At 34.7% G+C, this 20,089-nt stretch overlaps 1 protein-coding gene across 2 annotated transcripts; it reads left to right on the plus strand.

Moving 5' to 3' along the window:
• Nucleotides 1–11,178: 11,178 nt before the first annotated feature.
• Nucleotides 11,179–17,601, plus strand: LOC120204684 (somatic embryogenesis receptor kinase 1-like). Of its 2 annotated transcripts, XM_039204734.1 has the most exons (11): nt 11,179–11,647; nt 12,451–12,583; nt 12,702–12,773; nt 13,531–13,674; nt 14,326–14,397; nt 14,505–14,576; nt 14,655–14,767; nt 15,242–15,373; nt 15,462–15,803; nt 15,946–16,340; nt 17,123–17,601. In XM_039204734.1, the coding sequence occupies exons 1-11, from the start codon at nt 11,554–11,556 to the stop codon at nt 17,432–17,434; spliced, it is 1,881 nt and encodes a 626-aa protein (XP_039060665.1). In that variant the 5' UTR covers nt 11,179–11,553; the 3' UTR covers nt 17,435–17,601. The 2 variants fall into 2 exon arrangements, with proteins under 2 accessions (XP_039060665.1, XP_039060664.1); XM_039204733.1 differs by lacking the exon at nt 11,179–11,647 and having other exon boundaries at nt 12,456–12,534; nt 12,661–12,773.
• Nucleotides 17,602–20,089: the final 2,488 nt, after the last annotated feature.

Genomic DNA, 20,089 nt, shown 5'->3' on the forward strand with positions numbered 1-20,089 from the left:
ACGTTGTACATTGTGAGCACCAAACTGGGGTTGAAGAACTTAGTTGATTACTACCCGCTATTGACCCAACTTTACTACTTCTAGGTTCAACAACATACAATGTAACATCATCTTCTTGCGAAACACTAATGTAAACAATGAATCGTTCAACATCTTCATTGCCGGTTAACAAATAAACTTTACATTTTCTCTGATAAAATAGCCTAAATCCACTTAGAGCTCTAAATTCAATTTCTTTGCAACACGTAACATTAGAGTTTCATAAGTTAACTTTTTTAATGACAGTTTTAGTTGAAGATTCATGGGTAAAGGCACATATTGTAAAACACTATGAACATTCTCCCATGACCCTCCAAAACAAATCTATCCAACATGATCAACATTAGATGATTTCATTCTACAATTGTAAATTAATTTACTAAACAAACGAGCTATAACTACATATCACTAACTTAAGAAAAACACCTTTATTAAGTTGATAGTTGATAATTTGAGAGAGAAATCATTGAAAAATTATATAGAAATAAAATTATGTAAAAAAAATTAGAGATGGGGAAGGATGTCGTTGGATATAGGAACGGATGTCGCCGGAGAGAGTGATAGATAGAGATGGAATGAGTTGCGATTTAGGGATTTAAGTTATGAGTTGTTGTTGCTGCGTAGTTATATACCCAAAAGATTTATGTTGCGAAACTAAAACCTGTTGCGAAATTAAATTCGTGTTGCGAATTCGAAAATCGAGTTGCGAATTTGAAATTCAGTGTTGCGAATTTGACTTCTTTGTTGCGAATTTAGAAAATCGTAATGTGATTCACATATTCGAATTGCGAATTTGAAAACTAGGTTGCGAAATTGGAGTTCGCGTTGCGAATTTGTTGGTCATTTTCGCAAATCCAAAAAATTTGTTAAAATCGTATATTATAAGGCATTTTCGGTCACTGAGGTTATTTTCTCTATTTACATTTACGTTTTGGTCTCTGCTCGTTTAGATACTATTTTGATTAGTTACATAGGATGTTTGGTTTATTTCCATGTTTGGTCACTATTCCTTTACTATGTTATCGATTTAGTCTCTATTTTGAATGGTTTATATATTTTTTAGTCCCCATTTTTTTCTGACTATATTATTACATTTATGTTTTGGTATTTGCTCGTTTAGATACTATTTTGATTAGTTACATAGGATGTTTGGTTTATTTCATTCTTGGTCCCTATTCCTTTACTATGTTATTGATTTAGTCTCTATTTCGAATGGTTAATATATATTTTAGTCCCCATTATTTTTCTTACTATATTATTTTAATCTCCGTGTTTTAAATACATATGCATTTTAAAATTTAAATAATATTTTAATATAGTCATAAATCTTTAGTATTAAATATACGTAGTATTAGCGTGTATATATATATATATATATATAATATTTTTTTAAAGATGTCTTTTAGATGTTCAAGTGTTTGTTTATTATTTGACAAACATAGAGGGCTCTTTCAAGGGTTATTCGAATAAAAATATCATTTTTTATATATTTTTATATTTTATAATATTTATTTTAATATATATATATATAATAAAAATAATATTTTATTTAATTTTACGAAAATATACTCTTTCTTATATGCAATTGTACTTTTAATAATAAAATTATTTTAATAAAATAAAATTATATTCTATTTTGCAGTAACGTTTCGAACAAAGGGTGATCTCTAGGGAAAACATCTGAAAACATGGATTATCTTTCCTTAAAACACATGAGTGAAAGATATCCCACCAAATTTTAAATTCTAAATAAATATAAATATTGAATATATCATTTATTTATTTATTATTTTTTGTTTATTCATTATGTTATATTCAATATTTCATCTTATCTGTACATGACATCTATTACTGGTGCATTCATAAATCATGTATTTATTTTCTCATTTTCTAAAATAATTAAAGGCAATGTTGTCTTGCATCGTAGATTAATAGTATTGCATTCAACATGACTAGATTTTAATTTCCGTTAATTCACATAGTAGATTAACATCATTTTAAAATAAAACCGAGTGAATTAAATAGTTTTCATCGAGTTAAGTATTTTAAAAATTGGTTCACTCATTTTTTTTAATTCGTAGAAATGAAAGGATCGTAATTTAAATTTTGAATTCAAATTTATAAAAATTCACTATTTTAGACAATATATAATCGAGTGATACAAATTTTTGGATCTGTGGAGATGCTCACCCTTCCCCACACGTAATCGATTTTCAAATCCTTAAAAATGAATTTCTGGTAAAACGTAAACGAATGTTTTTTCTTTTAAATGATTTTTTCTAAAATTCTTTTAAATTACGTTTTCAGGTATTCAATCTACGTAACTCAAATGTTGATAACGACGCCAAACTTATTTTCAAAATAAAACCCAAACTTTTACAAAATTATAATCAAATGACGTTCCTGAACTTAAAAACCGTTCCGACACTCCGAATTCAAATTAAATGATAAAATGACTAGAACAAAAATCAAGTATTACAATGATTCAACTCAATTATTTCGAATACACGATCTTCACATTTCGACACACGGTTGCTTTTTGACTATCCAAAAAAATTAGATATCCGTATCTTTAAATACCCTAAAATAAAAATATCCGATTATAAATCCTGCTAATCCTCAACACATTACATGAATACTTTTTTTTTTTTTTGAAGGAAATCTACATGAATACTTGTCTTCACGTCAGGGGGCCATGAAATGTGCGAATATTAAAAGCCCATAAATCTGGACAATCATAGGTGCCGAAATAGCCCTTCAAAAAAACATATATGGAGAAATAACAAAAAAAAGTGATTTTGTAAATATTAAAAGAACTTATATATGTGTTAAGTAATGTATAAGGTTCAAGTATTTGTGTATGTAAAAAATCTTTGTTAGAAGACTCATCTACTAAAATCATATATAAGATACGGATTGATCCAAATTAATCAAAACAAAACCTTGTAACCGAATAGGAAAAGAAAATTTTACAACTTTTAATAATTGAGACACAATTAATCATTTATATTTTTTTGGGTTAATCATTTATAATATTTGACTTATATTTTTAGTTCACTAACTTTCATTTGTAACCGTTAAATATCATAAATATCGTAAAAATGTTATAGTTTTTATATTAATATCTGTATATTTTTACAATAAATAATTTTTATTATTTAAAAAAAAGATAAATCTAGTTAGAGTAAACTAAATATAAAAATATCTTTAACAATGAATAATTCATTATATAAAATTAATAACTTAGAAGGGATACCTTAGAATATTATACAAATTAAGGTGTTTTTCCTGAAAAATCACCGGTGACCGTATATTTACCGTTCTAACACCGGTCAAATTATATTTTCCGATCTAATACCCGTAGCAGTAAAGCGCGCTCCCTGCCCCGCGCTATATGCTGATTTGGCGTCACGTGGAGTATAGCGCGCCCCCTGTACCGCGCTATACGCTGACATGGCTTACACGTGGGTATAGCGCGGACCCTGATCCGCGCTATAGCTGTCCGCGCTATAGCTGTTTATCTGACACGTGAGGTATAGCGCAGTACAGGGGGCGCGCTATACCTTTAATTACCCCCCAATCCTCCCTATAAATACCCCCATCCTCTATTACTTTCATCACAACATATTCTCTCAAATTCTCTCAAATACTCTCTCTATTTAAGGTATATATTATAATATTTTTAATATTATGTATTTAATTTATTTAAGCATTTTACTTTATTTAATATTTTACTAATATAATTTTTTTGCAGATATATAATGGAAGGCGGTCTACTTCGCTTGGATGGAAATCATATATCTCGACACTTTGCTGATACGGTAACATTTTAACGTTTTAATTTAATTTAAATTATTTGTAATAATTTGTTGATTTATTTAATGCATGATTATTAGATTAAGAATTAATTTGTGTAATTATTTAATTTTAGGAGAAAGACTGTGTATTAGATCATTTTATTAGGAATCTTAAGTTAGTGATACCTAGCTGTGTCTTGTCGGTAGATATCAGGGTCATTGTAAGATAGCACCAGACCTTATTTCTGCCTTAGTAGAGTGGTGGAGGCCGGATACCCACACATTCCATATTCCATGCGGAGAGTGCACGATTACACTTGAGGATGTTGCTATGCACCTAGGGCTTCCGGTGGATGGAGATGTGATATCAGGGATCTCGTAGGGTTCCTGGACTACTTTGTGCCGGGATAATCTAGGACGTGCCTCGGAAAGTTTTATCGGAGGTAGGATACCGTTAAATTGATTAGATGCCAATTTTCGGGAGTTGAGCGTAGACGCCTCTGGGGATGAAGTTAAGATGTATGCACGGGCATGCATACTGCAGTTGATAGGAGGGTTGCTGATGCCAGACAAATCGCGCAACCTAGTTCACTGCATGTGGTTGCGACATCTTAGCGACTTTCGTCTGGCCGGATCATTCAGTTGGAGCTCGACAGTTTTGGATTTGCTGTATAGGGAGATGTGTGAAGCCACTGACTACAGGCGTAATGCTATCGACGGATGTCTCCTGCTGCTGCAGTCTTAGGCATGGTATCGATTGCCCTTTTTATGTCCCGTTGTGAAGAACCCATTCGTATTTCCACTACTTCTGAGGTAATTATAAAACTGATTTTGTATATTAATAATTTTATACAACGTATAATAATTTTTTTCCCTTGAATAGGTAGTCTACTGATATGAAAAATCATCAGGAGCTACATGATGATTTAGAAAAAATTAGGGTGCTAATCGATCAAAAGTGGCACACAGGTATGAATTTTAATGTTTAAAAATCGATTTTAGATTATAGTTATATAATTAGATTATTATTTTGATAAAAAATTATATAATATTTGTTTTAGTTTGAATGGGTGTCATATTGTACTGATGGTGTTAGGGCGGTGATCCCACCTGAGTTGAGGGGCCCATCAGATGTTTGGATTGCGATGGTCCCTCTGATCTGTTATGCGACCATCGAGTGGCACTCTACTAATCGCGTGCTCTGGATGTTTGGTTGTTTTCAACCAATTCCGGAAGTACCTCGCAATATGGATGAGTTGCATAGCTTAGATAGATGCGACAAGACAGATACAGATTGGCTGGTGAGGTATCATGAGTGGGTCGTGTTGTGGGAGGATCGACACCGGCGCCTTCCCCGTAGAGAGCCCATTTTTTATAACCTCTTGATGGTTGCTGACGGTTATTATGAGTGGTTCAATGGTAACGGGAAACCGTTTCTGCTTTCCGAGGATGCACGAGGGCAGACCTTTCTGCGACGTCGACAGAGATGTTCACCGACAAAGCACCATCGTCCCCCGACTCGTGGACGAAGAGCAGGTACTTCCGGTCCATCCTCAGCTGCACCAGCAGGACCTTCACAGCAGCCACCGCAGCCATTTATGATGTCGCAGCCATATATGATGCCGCCGTCTTTCCATTACCAGATGTCGCCGCCGCTGCCTTCACCTGGTTTTATGACCCCGCCGCCACCACCGTCACAGATAACCCCTCCTGGAGGCTATTATGGGTATATGTTTGCAGATCTGACTTGGGGTTCATATACTGGATATCTGGCAGATTCAGCCTCATCACCCATGGCCGCAGCACAGACACCTCCTGTATAGTTTTCACACTCAGCGATGTCTGGGTTTTATGAGTTTTCCTAGTTTTCGCAGGCCGGTGGGATATTCATTCATACACCTCCAGGGTCCTTATTCTATGGAGGTGCTTCATCGTCATCAGCTCCTCATCAACCTAATGTACATACTCAGGATGAAAACGATGACGACGATGGTGATGATGATGACAACGAGGAGTCAGAACCAGTGATACGAAGAAATACTCCTCGAGACCGACAGCCACTGCCCTGCGGAACACATTCGCGTCGCATGCATCGATAGATTTTTTTAATTATATTTGTATTTACTTTATTTTGTTAAATTGTAATTTTTTATTATTTCTCATTTAATACTTACTTTATTTTGTTAAATTTGTTGGACTTTTTTAATGTATTTCAATTAATTTTGTTTATTACCATTTAATATCATTTATTATAATTTGGTTATCATTTACCATTTAATTCTTATTGTAAGTTTGTTGTATTTAAAATTATATTCAAATACCAAATTGTTATTAGTTTGATAAAATTTAATGATTGTGTTGGTTTTTAATCTTCATCAGCGATTATCGAATGACATTAACTTGAAGTAAATGCAAATTAAAGTGATAAACAAATACATCATTTCCTCATCAATTGTTACTTGATGACAACAGAAGTGGACATGTTTTTCTAGTGTGTATTGGGTTTCTACAATGCCCACATCTTCTGTCTTGTCTAGATCTTTCTTGACTATCTATATCGCAATGAATTCGATTGGATTTTGGACGACCACGCTCCCTCAATAAACTCAGACTTGGTACAATCGGAAGCCAATCTTGTACCTCATCAGGGTCTTTGTCATTACCTATGGGGGAAACTCAAATTCGTATACCTTAAAAACTTCAGATAGTAGGTATACGGGATCCACAAAATGGTTATAGTCTTGACGTGTATGCGAGCAAGCTGCTATCATATGAGAGCATGGATACTTCAGAGCTTGAAAAAACCCGCAGTCGCACGTTCTGTCCTTTAGATTTACTCTTAACGACACAGCTTCAATCCCTTGAAGAGGTCGCGACAACTTTATGACACGAAACATTTCATGCCTTCTAGAGAAGCTTGTTACAGACATTCCATTTAATGCAACAATTTTTTTTCTATAGATCTGCAACTAATCTAGGGTGATAGACATAACCGCCTTGCATCCAGGTTTGAGCTTGTCCCCCGAGCTTCGCAAAAAGCACTCCCAAATGAAAATATGTAGTTTTTACCAAAGCCGCTACAGGTAAGTGACGTGCACCCTTTAAGGTTGAATTGATTGCCTCAACCAACTTGGTCGTCATATGTCCATATCGATATCCACCATCATATGCGTTCGTCCACATTTCTTTATCGATGAGGCTGATGTAATCGTATCCTTCCTCGTCCTTCGCCCGTAAATCTTGAAGCATTGATTCAAACGTTCGAGGAAGTAGTTCGTAACCTGATCAAAAAATGTATAACTTACTAACTTGCTTTCTTTGCAAAATTAAAACGATTGAAAGAAAACAAACTACATCAGTTTCACTTACACATGCGCACAATTAATTGACTCTCATCATTCTTCTTGTACCTTCCATGATAGTTCGCAGCAATGTGTCGGAGACAATACCTATGTTGGACAAAGGGTGGTTGCCACATTGGACACAAAGACTCCATTGCTGCTTTGATCCCAACTCCGCGATCTGAAATGACACAGATGTTTTCCCTCGTGATAACATGTGCGCGTAAATTTCAGAGTAAAAAAGCCCAAGAATTTGTATCTTCTCCTTCGACAAGTGAAAAAACAACTGGAAGAATGTTACGATTGCCATCTTGGACAACTGCCAATAATAAAACTTGCTTGTATTTTCCATACAAGAAAGTTCCGTCGATCTGGACCATAGGCTTGCAGTATTTGGCAACATTAACGCATTGTGGGTAACTCCAAAAAACCCGGTATAATTGGCTTCGATCGCGAAGAACTCGATCATTATGATATATATAGGAGGTTTTGAAGTCCACAATTGTCCCAGGATTCAACGTCCACACCAGCCTAAACCAACCTAGAAGTTTGTTGTAAGATGCATCCCATTCGCCATGAAGTTTGACAATGACATTTTGTTTTGCCAACCAAGCTTTTTTTATAGGAGACAGTGTACCCATACTGCGATTGTATAGCTGAAATCAACACTGCAACAGCTATATGAAAGCTTGTTTTTACCATGGGCATGATGGTTTGGCATATCATTTCAGAGTCCAAGTTGGGATGATCTTGGTTTACCCCTCCAGCACATGTGTGAGGACCATTGTATATTGTTAGTTCCCATATGTTGTTTTTCCTTTTCATTTTCGATACGCGAACCATCCAATTGCATCCGTTTTCGCATCGGGCACAATAACATACATATTTTTCGGTCGTCGATCGATTGACTCTGGACTGAACAGAATTACAAATATTGTAATTTTTCACAACTATCACCGCTTCTTCTTTGCTTGAAAACTCCATGCCTAAATATAACTCACCATTATTTATTGATGAGTAATATCCATAATCACCGAGATGAGGCATATCCGCAAATTCTGGCCCGTACATTGCACCATAATTAGCTTAATACATGTGTGCAGAAGGGTCAGTTTGTGCCACATTTCCTGGAACTTCATCATCATCGGAGTTGAATTGCGGTGATTCTGGGTGAATGAATAGTCTAGTCTCAGCACCATCCGCACCAGGCTCACGAAGTGGTTCTTCTGGTGGAGATGATGGTTCCTCCATGCTATCCACATTTAGGTTGAAGAACCTACTACTTGCATGCCTTCCCCTTGAATTGGAAGGCATATCGACATTGAGATCGAAAAAGCTCGTAGTCGAATGCCTCCCCCTGGAGCTTGAAGCCATCGTGTCAAATGGAAACTGCACAGATGGTTGCGTCGATGGCATCTCCATATGGTAAAAGAAATTTGCAGATGAATGCCTTCCCCTTGAACTGGATGCGGTGTTGTCATACAAATTGTTCGTGGACCCACCTCGATACATATCGTAAGGAGTTACGGATAAATGTCTCCCCATTATGGCATTAAAATCATTACACATTACTGTAGTCGGGCTGTCAACTTGATCAACTTGTTCAACCAGCCCATAGTGGGAGCTTAATGATTGACCCCGAACAGCACGCACTTGAACAAAATGTGCATACATCTCAATAGTGGCGTCTGAATAATTACTTTGAGCTTCAACCATCATTTGAACATCATCATTGTTCGAAAGTTTGAACGCTGTATAAGTTAATGGCAACAATGATGTTGGAAATCTGTACTACAACGACGACATTCTTCTACTACTTCCAACATGAATCTTCCTCGAAATCTTCATTATCAGCTCCTCAAGCGTTATGTTTATCTTCAATGATATTTTAACACGCTCATTTGATACGAAAATAACGCCGGTTTCATCTTCTCGAATTTCACCATCATAATAAATAATAGCGCCATTCTTTGAGTTTAAAAGTGCGGCAATATTATATCTGCAAAACAAAATAACTGAAATAAATCTGATTAAATAAATTATATGTGAACGGAAATATAACACAATAAATTTTTTACACATCAACGTAAATAATTTAAATAATATAATTTTATATTATTACTTGTACCGTAAAACTATTTTGGCGTATGCTCATGCTTTTTAATTTTACAAACACATAAATTAATTGAAAATAATTAGTATAATATTTTTTCAAATAATCTTAATAAACAATAAGTATAATAAAAAAATTTATAACAAAATTTATAACAAAAAATCGCACGAACTTCTAAATCAAATATGAGAAAATTACTAGAATTATTACTCGTTGACGGAATTGTTGTATTAATTTATAAGTTGAGAGGAGAGATGTGAGGAGATGTGAGAAACTTAACCGGGAGTGAAGGGTATTTATAACCATATAAGGCACGGTACCTGCACCGCGCTATATGTAATTATTCAGATAAAAGGTATAGTCCGCGCTAAATATAATTCATACCCAGGTATAGCGCTGGGCAGGGGCAGCGCTATACCCCTACGTGGCGTATAGCGCAGATCAGGGGGCGCGTTATACCCACGTGTAAGCCATGTCAGCATATAGCGCGGTACAAGAGGCACACTATACCCCACGTGACGTCAAATCAGCATATAGCGCGGGGTAGGGAGCGCGCTTTACTGCTACGGATGTTAGATCAGGAAATATAATCTGACCAGTGTTAGATCGGTAAATATACCGGTCACCGATGCTTTTTCGAAAAAAACACCACAAATTAAAACTAATTAAAACAAAAGCAATATTAACTTAAAATATAAACTGTATATTACTTGAATAATTAGTGCACAAAGATAATTTTCAATTAAGAAACGAAAACAAAGTGGGGATCCACACTCTAACATTTTGACCAAAAATGAACTGAATTTTCAAAATACCCCTCAAAGCCTTATTTATATGTCGCTTTCCATTTCACTTTAAAAACAAACGGTAAACAACACGCTTAGTATCTTAATTATTATTTTTATTCCGTTTTGGTCACTCAAATTTTTTGTTTCAAAATCATATCTAGTGTTACATTTTGATTTCATTTTAATCAACTACAGTTAAAAAAATAACGATCATATTAATGTGTCACCATAAGATAATATCTTGTTATCATTGATTTTTTTTAAAAAATATCATATAAGCAATTGACAAAAAATAAATAAAACCACAGCATAAGGTTAGATATGATTTTAATAAATAGATAAAAAGGCATCAAAGGTCACTATACTTAAAAAAAACCCAATGTGACCATCATATTATTTTTCTCTTAATGTGGTCCTCCAACTCATAAAATAAACCTAATGTGGCCCTTTGACCAACGTTTTTCGTCTTTGACCATTACAGTGTTGATGTAGTAGTTCACGGTGCTTACATGACGGTCTACAATGTTTATATGGCAGTCCACGTTGGTTGATAACATGACAGATGAGCTAAATTGGTAACACAAACATGGCTGATGGGCTGCCACGTCAATACCATGGATCGAAATGTCAGCATCGTGAACTGTCACATCAACACCATAATGATAAAGTGACAAAAAAACGTTGGTTAAAGGGTCAGATTGAGTTTTTTTCTGAGTTGAAGGGCCACATTGAGAGGAAAAATAATACAAGGGCCACATTGTTGTTTTTTAAAAAGTATAGGGACCTCTGATGACTTTTTGCCTAAATAATAGAATAGTTAAATGACCAAAATGGAACCAATGTAATAGTTGGAACATTAAACATGTAGTTTACCAAAGAAAAATTATGTCGCTTCTATTATAGAGCGTGAACTTGTTTCGACTGCGTTCGAGCAACAGTCTGTACAGTTCGATCACCTCTTTTGCTGCATCCCTCAAAAGCAATTTTATTTTCCTCTCTCCAAATAAAATGATATTTTCTTTAGTTTAAAATATGTGAGGATCCCTATATTATTTTAAACTTTAAAAAATATAATATAAGGACCCTTTGACACATTTTAACTATTAACACACTTCTTTCTTTCTCAAAATCACTCCATCACTTGAGTTACAAAGAGGAGTTTAGAGAAATGCAAAAAGGAAAGTTCATTTGTGTTTTTGAACTTGCTAAAAGAAAGGGTTAGGAAAAAAAAAAAAGAATCTTTGGCTTGGTTTTCTCTGTCTTGTATTTATGTTTTTTGTTGGCTGCCTTTTTTTAAGCATGCTTTTGAATGGAGGGTAGTTGGATCAAAGGAAAAGATTTGATTGAGGAGATTTTTGGGCGGTAATGGTGGGATTTGAGAGCTAGGGTTTTTGATTGTTTGGATCTAAGGATATTTAGATGGAGAGCTTCAAATTTTGAAATAAAAATTGCAACTTTTCCCCCTTTTTTGTCAAATGAAAGGAAGCAAAAAGGTGAAGTCTTTAGTTTTGGTTTGTTTGATATCGGTGCTGCTGCATCCATTCTGGCTTGTTTCTGCTAATGTGGAAGTTAAACTTATCTTGCTCTCTTTTCTTTTTCTTGCACCATCCCATTTTTGTTATTTTCCTTCAATTACTTTTGAGTTTGATCCTTGATTTTTGTAAAGTATTTTGGTGTTTGCAGAATGGGTTTTTCTTGATAGTTTGATTTTTTTTCACTTTTTCTTGTGTTTTGCTTCTGGGAGATTACTTTTGAAGTGCTTAATTTGATTTCATGGCTTATGATCCTTGTTGTCAATCAAATGTTAGTATTATGCAATATGGTTGTACAATTTTTGACTTATGTTCGTAATGGGTATATTGGCGCTATAAAGAACTTGTCTAAGAAGAATGCTTTTTCTAGAATGGCTTTGTTATAATTTCAGATAATGACATTTTATTGTTCACAGTAATTGCCTACTTTGTGCATTAAATGTTGGTGATACTGTAGAAATCATGGCTGCTACTCACAATTAAATTGTTTTCTCATCCCTTGCTTGTTTGATGTCATTAAACTCACTGTTTAACATTAAAGAATATTGTTTTTTCCCTTGGTTAACTACTGGTTCAATGTATAATCATGGAACATGTTTTATATACATTTGATTTGCCGTGCTGTAAAAATTTAAAAGATTTTGTTTCTGCAACTGTCTATGTGTGATTGAGCCGATGCCTTGTACTGTTTTGAACTGTTTAAGCTTCTTCAAGTAACTACTACGCTTTCTGCTTGTTGCTAGTCCTCAGTAGCTCAGTAGCTGGTTTTGCTGTGCTAGGTATTTAAACACGTGTCGTTAATTAGTGTCATCCTCTTACCATCTTCGCATGTTGAAACAGGTGATGCATTGCACAGCTTAAGGACCAACTTGAATGATCCTGACAATGTACTGCAGAGTTGGGATCCTACCCTTGTTAACCCCTGTACGTGGTTTCATGTTACATGTAACAACAATAATAGTGTTATTAGAGTGTAAGGTCCTTTTTTCTCTTTTTTGTCTTCCGAGTACATTGTTACAACTAAAAGTCGTGTTTTACTGATTTTGCAAGGCATTGTTTGTGTGATGTTTACTTCTGCATCAAAATTTCAGTGATCTAGGAAATGCAGCTTTGTCTGGTATGCTTTTACCACATCTTGGCTTGCTTAAGAATTTGCAGTACTTGTAAGTCATGCTTTGGCTTGTTAATTCTAGCTGTTTTCTATTTATTAGTTGGTTTGGCTTTGATGTGCTTGCTTCTGAGTAAGATATGCAATTGCTTTCTCTATATTCGTAAAAGAAAGAACTGGTTCATGACAATTATTGTTGCATTAAATTACATTAAACAACTGGAACACGTAATTCAGATTTTTGAGTTTGAGTTGAGTTGAATTTTTACAACTCGATATCCGAAAAACCGATTAATAAATTGCTGTAAATACCCTTGGGTTTCAACAAAAATTAGTAGTAAAATACTTTCCAATAAATATTTTCAAAATTTGGAAATAATATCTATTGACTTAGGTCACAAAGCTCTTAAAATGTACTATTTACTAAGTGCAACTAAACTCGGTTATCAAAATGAGGGTTCCATTTTAAAAGATCCTAGAGTTGAAGATGCATGAAGGAGTTAATAAGCATTTTGGAGAGCTGCTACTACTTTCTTAACCAGTTCTTGAGCTGGTCCGTCTAGTGGGCTTCGTGAGACGATGCATAGTACTACATGGTATTTTGCATTGCTACATTTGACTTGGTTGTTTGTTTTCCTTGAACATGACAAGAAGACATTTTTCTCGCTATTATATGATAGCAACATAACATTTCTTTTAGACTTTACAGACTATAATAATCCAGAACTTAGTATTTAGTTGTTAGTGCACAGTTTATTTGCCTTGGTATTTAATTACTTCTCTGCCTTTTGAGACATATCATTTTATGCCAGGGAACTTTACAGTAATAACATAAGTGGACCGATTCCTAGTGATCTTGGGAATTTGACTAGCTTGGTGAGCTTGGATCTTTATTTGAATAGTTTCAGTGGTCCTATTCCTGAATCCTTGTGTAGGCTGTCAAAATTGCGATTCCTGTGAGTATATTTGCTTTGCAGCTATTGTTGTTTATTATTTGTTGAGTTGCATGTTATGCTGAGAGATATGTCTTTTAGAATCGTGTTATTGAGAAAACAGAAGTATACTTGATTCTTGGTAAAGATAGAAACAGAAACAAATTATATATTTACTAGTATTTGTTTAATTAAGATGTGATCAAGATATTATACACCCACTGCACAACGCAAATACGCGTGCGCACTCTCAGCCACATCTTCAGTATTCAGAAATAATATTTTAATAAGTATATGGTATCAACATGTGCAAGTTCATACTCATAGCATTGGGTTTCTTCATTAACTACAACTGTGGTAATTTTTTTGATGTAATTTTGGTTAAATTTCAGTTTACTTAAAAAAGTCCAGGAGTAATTGAAACTAACATTTAAAATCTGAAATATTTTTTTCCATTGTCAATTCCCGCCAGTAAAAGTCAGTATGCAGGTTCAGGATTGGTTAGTGTCATACATTTACTCACATTGCTAGGGAGGATACTGGTTGAGCAACTGATGCCTAAAACAAATAGCTTTGTCTAATTGTGATTTTGAATGCAGTTGTAGGTTAAAGTTTGCTTGATGTAAATTTATTTAGATCTTAACTTCTATAGTTGAAACATTTGTGCGAGGACAATCGACTTAACAACAACACCTTGACGGGTCCTATCCCTTTGTCATTAACTAATATCACGTCTCTTCAAGTCCTGTGAGTGCCAAACTTATTTCATATGTTGAGATCTATAACACTTTTTTCTCTTCCGGGATATAATCAAGCACTACTTATACATCCACAAATCGCACTGTGGAATGCAGGGATCTTTCAAATAATCATCTCTCTGGTGAGGTTCCAGATAATGGCTCCTTCTCCCTATTCACTCCCATCAGGTTGGTTTTTAGTGTCAATTCTGCTTTTCTAGGCTTACAAAGTTTGGGAACCTTAGGTGTTTGTTGTTCCATATGCAGTTTTGCTAACAACATGGATCTGTGTGGCCCGGTTACTGGACACCTATGCCCAGGGTCGCCTCCCTTTTCTTCTCCTCCTCCCTTTGTTCCACCACCACCAATTTCTTCACCAAGTAACTTTCCTTTGATATCATATTTCAAATCTATTGATTTGTCTTTCATGGTCTCTATGTGCAGTATTTTTTTTTTAATTTTTGTTTCTATTCTTGCTGCCAACTACTGTTTTAGTAGTTTCATTTGACATTGTATAATCAGACAAACTTTGCCTTTTAGCATTTCCCTGTACATTTTGTAATTCGGTGGCATGCATGTAATATCAATTAGCAAAATTAATGCGCCCGCCCTTTTCTTCTGGGTGAATCTCATATCAGTTTTGACATCCAGTCCTTTAGTTCCTTAACTTTAACTGAAATGCATCAATATGATCATTGCTTATGCCGAGATGTGATTAACAATGTTTCCTTTTGTCGAAGGGTTTTGTTCATAAGTTTCCTGCGATTTGATGAATTCTCTTGGTTCTAGTTCAAAGGAAGTGGCTCTTGTGTTTTGCACTTGATGTTCTAAGTTTTCATCTTATAATATTTTAGGTGGGAGTAGTGTCACTGGTGCAATGGCCGGAGGAGTTGCAGCAGGTGCTGCCTTACTGTTTGCTGCTCCTGCAATTGCATTCGCATGGTGGCGTCGGCGGAAACCACAGGAATTTTTCTTTGATGTACCTGGTTAGTGCCATAAATTGAACTTTTACTAGGTTGAAGACTTCAAGTGTTGGTTGCAGTTATAATATCACCCGTTTACGTGTCTTTGCAGCGGAGGAGGACCCAGAAGTGCATCTTTGGCAGCTGAAGAGGTTTTCATTAAGAGAACTGCAAGTTGCCACCGACAGTTTTAGCCACAAAAATATTCTGGGTAGAGGTGGATTTGGTAAAGTTTACAAAGGACGGTTGGCTGATGGTTCTCTGGTGGCTGTTAAAAGACTGAAAGAAGAACGTACACCTGGTGGGGAGTTGCAGTTTCAAACAGAGGTAGAGATGATCAGCATGGCTGTGCATTGGAATCTCCTCAGGCTGCGTGGATTTTGTATGACGCCGACTGAACGGTTACTTGTTTATCCTTTCATGGCTAATGGGAGTGTTGCATCATGTCTGAGAGGTAAAGTCAACAAGTGTTAGCGGTCTTAACTCCTTATTTTTCCTTTGAATGTGTACGGGTTATTTTAACCCTTATTTGTTGAAATTGTTTTAATCGACTTTCTTCCTGGACTATATTTACTTGATTTTTTGCTTTCTTATAGAACGTCCTCCGTCACATTCTCCACTTGATTGGCCAACACGGAAGAGAATAGCATTGGGATCTGCTAGAGGTCTTTCTTATTTACACGATCACTGTGACCCGAAGATCATTCATCGTGACGTAAAAGCTGCAAATATTCTGTTGGATGAGGAGTTTGAAGCCGTTGTTGGAGACTTTGGATTGGCTAAACTTATGGACTACAAGGATACACATGTAACTACTGCTGTACGTGGCACAATCGGACATATTGCCCCCGAGTATCTCTCTACTGGGAAATCTTCAGAGAAAACTGATGTTTTTGGCTATGGTATAATGCTTCTGGAGCTTATCACTGGACATTGGGCCTTCGATCTTGCTCGCCTTGCAAATGATGCTGATGTCATGTTGCTTGATTGGGTATGTTATTCTTTTCAATTGCTTTCTTGATATCTGCCATATTCTCATTGTTATGCATTTCTTGGCCCTGGGGATATGTTAAAGCTGTCAGATTGATATTAGTTCCAATGCCATGTGACAATAAAACAAAGGGTAAATTACATGTTTAGTACCTAAACTATCACTTTTGTTATGTTTTAGTACTTCAACTTTATTTTTCTCTCAAAACATACCTAAGGTTTTGTTTAGGTTTCAATTTGGTACCTTGCTGTTAGAAACTTGCCGGCAACGATGATGTAGAATTATTTCCCCTTTTTTTTATATTCCACGTGTCTTGTAATGTAAATTCCACGTCATCGATTCCATTAAGTTTTAAACATCGGGATACCCAATTAAAACCTAGTTAATGTTAGGTATAGTTTAAAAAAAATAAAGTTTAGGTACTAAAACGGAACAAAAGTGATAGTTTAGGTACTAAATGTATAGTTTACCATAAAAGAAACTAGGTTTTATCCAAGAGAAATGAATCTTTCAAAAGTTGGAAAAGCAATGGGATCTTTTTGTATGCTCGTGTTGTAATGCAGTAGCTCTAGAAAGGAATTGAAGTTGCTAAGGATGACAATAACTAGTTTTTTCCTATAGATTCTAAAATGGTGTTTTCAGATTCTTCCAAGTGAAGTTGCTAAGGATGGCAATATCTAGTTTTTCCCATAGATTCTAAAATGGTGTTTTCATATTCTTCTTACGGGACACATCACCCGTTTCACACTGGCTGAGTCGGTTGATCGTTTTATATTTTTCAGGTCAAAGGGCTTCTGAAGAAGAAGCTGGAGTTACTAGTTGATCCTGATCTCCAGACCGATTATGTAGATACTGCGGTAGAGCAGTTACTCCAGGTTGCTTTGCTATGCATACAAGGTTTCCCGATGGACCGGCCGAAGATGTCGGAAGTAGTTAGAATGCTTGAAGGTGATGGGTTGGCTGAGAGATGGGATGAGTGGAAAAAGGTTGAAGTTCTAAGGCAAGAGGTCGAACTCACCCCTCATCCTAATTCCGATTGGATCGTTGACTCTACCGACAATCTGCACGCTGTTGAGTTATCTGGTCCAAGGTGACCATGGCATGGCTATAGTAAAGAAGGAAAGTGTTTACTAGTTATTTTTTTAAGATAACTTTTTTTTTTTAAATTTATTTAATGACCATATCCTAATTAATGTCTCCTGTAAGCCCAGTACGCATTGTATTCACTGTGCATATGTGAGTCAGCTTTGTTGAGGTGCAATTTGTATCTTTCTCCCGTAGTTTGATGGAACCATGATTCGTTAATTTTGGTAATCCGTTCATTTATGTTCGTTTGTTTATTTATATTCTTTTAAGAATTTTGGCTTGATTTAAAAGAAAATTATATTTTATGTTTGTTTATCATTTTAACAAAGGAATATAAATGAACACGAATAAGTTATATTCCTTAATGAAATAACACAAACAAAATAATATATTCATTTTAATTGATTGTTCGTTTATTCATTTAACGTTAAACAAATAATATGAATATGTCTCGTTTATGTTCGTTTGATTCATTAAAGGCCTACTAGGAAATGCCAAAAACTATGATGAAAAAGGGAATAGACTAGTATGAGAATCATCTTTAAAAGAACCATTGGATCCAAGGTTTGAATTCTGCCTAGAGAAAAGGTTTGGATATGAGAAGATTCCATGATCCACTGAAGACAATCTCTGCGGCTGGTGTTCAACTGCACGGGCACCTGAAACAGGTGAATTCTGCCTCTGATCCTTGGTGCACCTGCTCCTGATGTCATCCTTTTTCTTTGTAAGTTGAGCAATTCTAACTGGAGCAAGACTCGCAGCTGAACGAGCTGCGGCTGCTGCACGCTCGGCGGTTTCAGCAGCTGCCTGAACAGCAACTAAAACATCCTGTAGGTCGAGATGGGACTCGGTTTTTGGCTTTGAAATAGCAGGAGGTTGTTCACTTGGTCTTGCTGAGATTGATGTTGGTGAAATGACCAACTCCATTTCATTTTCTTGCATCAGGCTCCAAAAGGTGACATTTGTAATACATATCCACAATCGACTTCAGGCTTTGGAGCAGTAGCTGAAGGTGGGCTAATTAGTTTACTGGCGCTGATGCGGCATTTGTGCTCGGCCGCAACGACACCTTAGGAACTTTCGGTAAATCCAAGTCTGAATCAGAATCAAGCTGCCCAATCTGTGCATGATCATCAGAAGAAGAAATCAATGTTTCATTGTGTTTCTCGGCAGGAAGGGGCAACTTAGATATGCTGACAAACTCTGCTGGGCCATTCTAACACAAAAAGGCAAGTTTAAAATGAGAAAAATATTAAAGATAAACTACGAGTTTAGTACTTAAGCTATTACTTTTATTCTGTTTTGATACCTAAACTTTAATTTTTTTTTAAATCATACTTAAACGTTTATTTTAAGTTTGATTTTAGTACCTACCTTTAAAACTTAATGGAATATTTTTATATACTTGAACAATAGGGGCATACACGGAGAAACATGATTGTTGATTGGACTGGAACAAAGTGGCAGTTAGTGTGACTTAATCTCCCCTAGTCTACGCTGCTCTAACAGAAAGAATCTTGATAACAACTCGACGCCCACTACTCACTCGCAATTATTTATATACTTGTTTGTATGTTACTTAATACACATCTATTTCAACCATTACTTGTATTTGATTTTAGTTATTTAATTATTTGTTTTTCAAAATCAAACATAATGTTATGTTTTGGTTTTATTTTGGTCACCCACTGTTAAAAGAATAACAAAACTGCTAATGTAATACTTTTATTTTCCAATGATGATGTGACATTACTTTATGGTGAGATATCACCATTGCCTTGAATTTTTAACGACGGATGACCAAAATGAAACTAAAACTAAATGTTAGGCATAATTTTGAAAATAAATAGTTGAGTGGCCAAAATTGAACAAAAGTGATTGTTGGGATACTAAACATGTATTTTACCCTACTTAATAATTAATTTGTATTCCCTACTTAATATATATATATATATATATATATATATATATATATATATATATATATATATATATATATATATATATATATATATATATTAAGTATATAAGATTGATCTAATTTTATTATAATTTTTATAGATAAATAAAACATATTAAACATTATTTATGACTAAATTATTTTATATAAATAGATATGTTATCTATTAAACATATAAATACTTATTTTTACAAATATCTTGAACCAAATATTTATTATAAATACGATTTATATAAATAACTATTTATTAAAAAATTTGATACAAGATATTCATATAGATAATTATTTTATAATAATTTAACATTAATTATATGATAATTAGTTAATTAATATATATGATTATATATAATGTAACATATATTTTATAATAATTTTTTTTTTTGTAAAAGTAGTATGATTAAAGATCAATCATACACAAGCAGGATAATGGATGCTTCTTAAAAACCTCTCTAATCCTATTTAAAACAAAAGGGTAGACCCAAATCATTAATAAAACATATACAAAACAATGTTTTCCAGATCAATTAGACTATCTTACATCATCAATCCACAATAACTCCATAGTTTCATGTGAAGGAATTTCCATGTAGTGAACTCCAAAATTATCAACACTTGTCAAATTAGTCAAATAGTCCACTACATCATTACGACGAAGGGATACATGTCGAAAACGAACAAACAAATTCCGTTGTTCCAAGATATG

The sequence above is a fragment of the Hibiscus syriacus genome, unplaced genomic scaffold (genome assembly GCF_006381635.1).
Source record: "Hibiscus syriacus cultivar Baekdansim isolate YM2019G1 unplaced genomic scaffold, ASM638163v2 tig00011247_pilon, whole genome shotgun sequence".
Taxonomy (NCBI): domain Eukaryota; kingdom Viridiplantae; phylum Streptophyta; class Magnoliopsida; order Malvales; family Malvaceae; genus Hibiscus; species Hibiscus syriacus.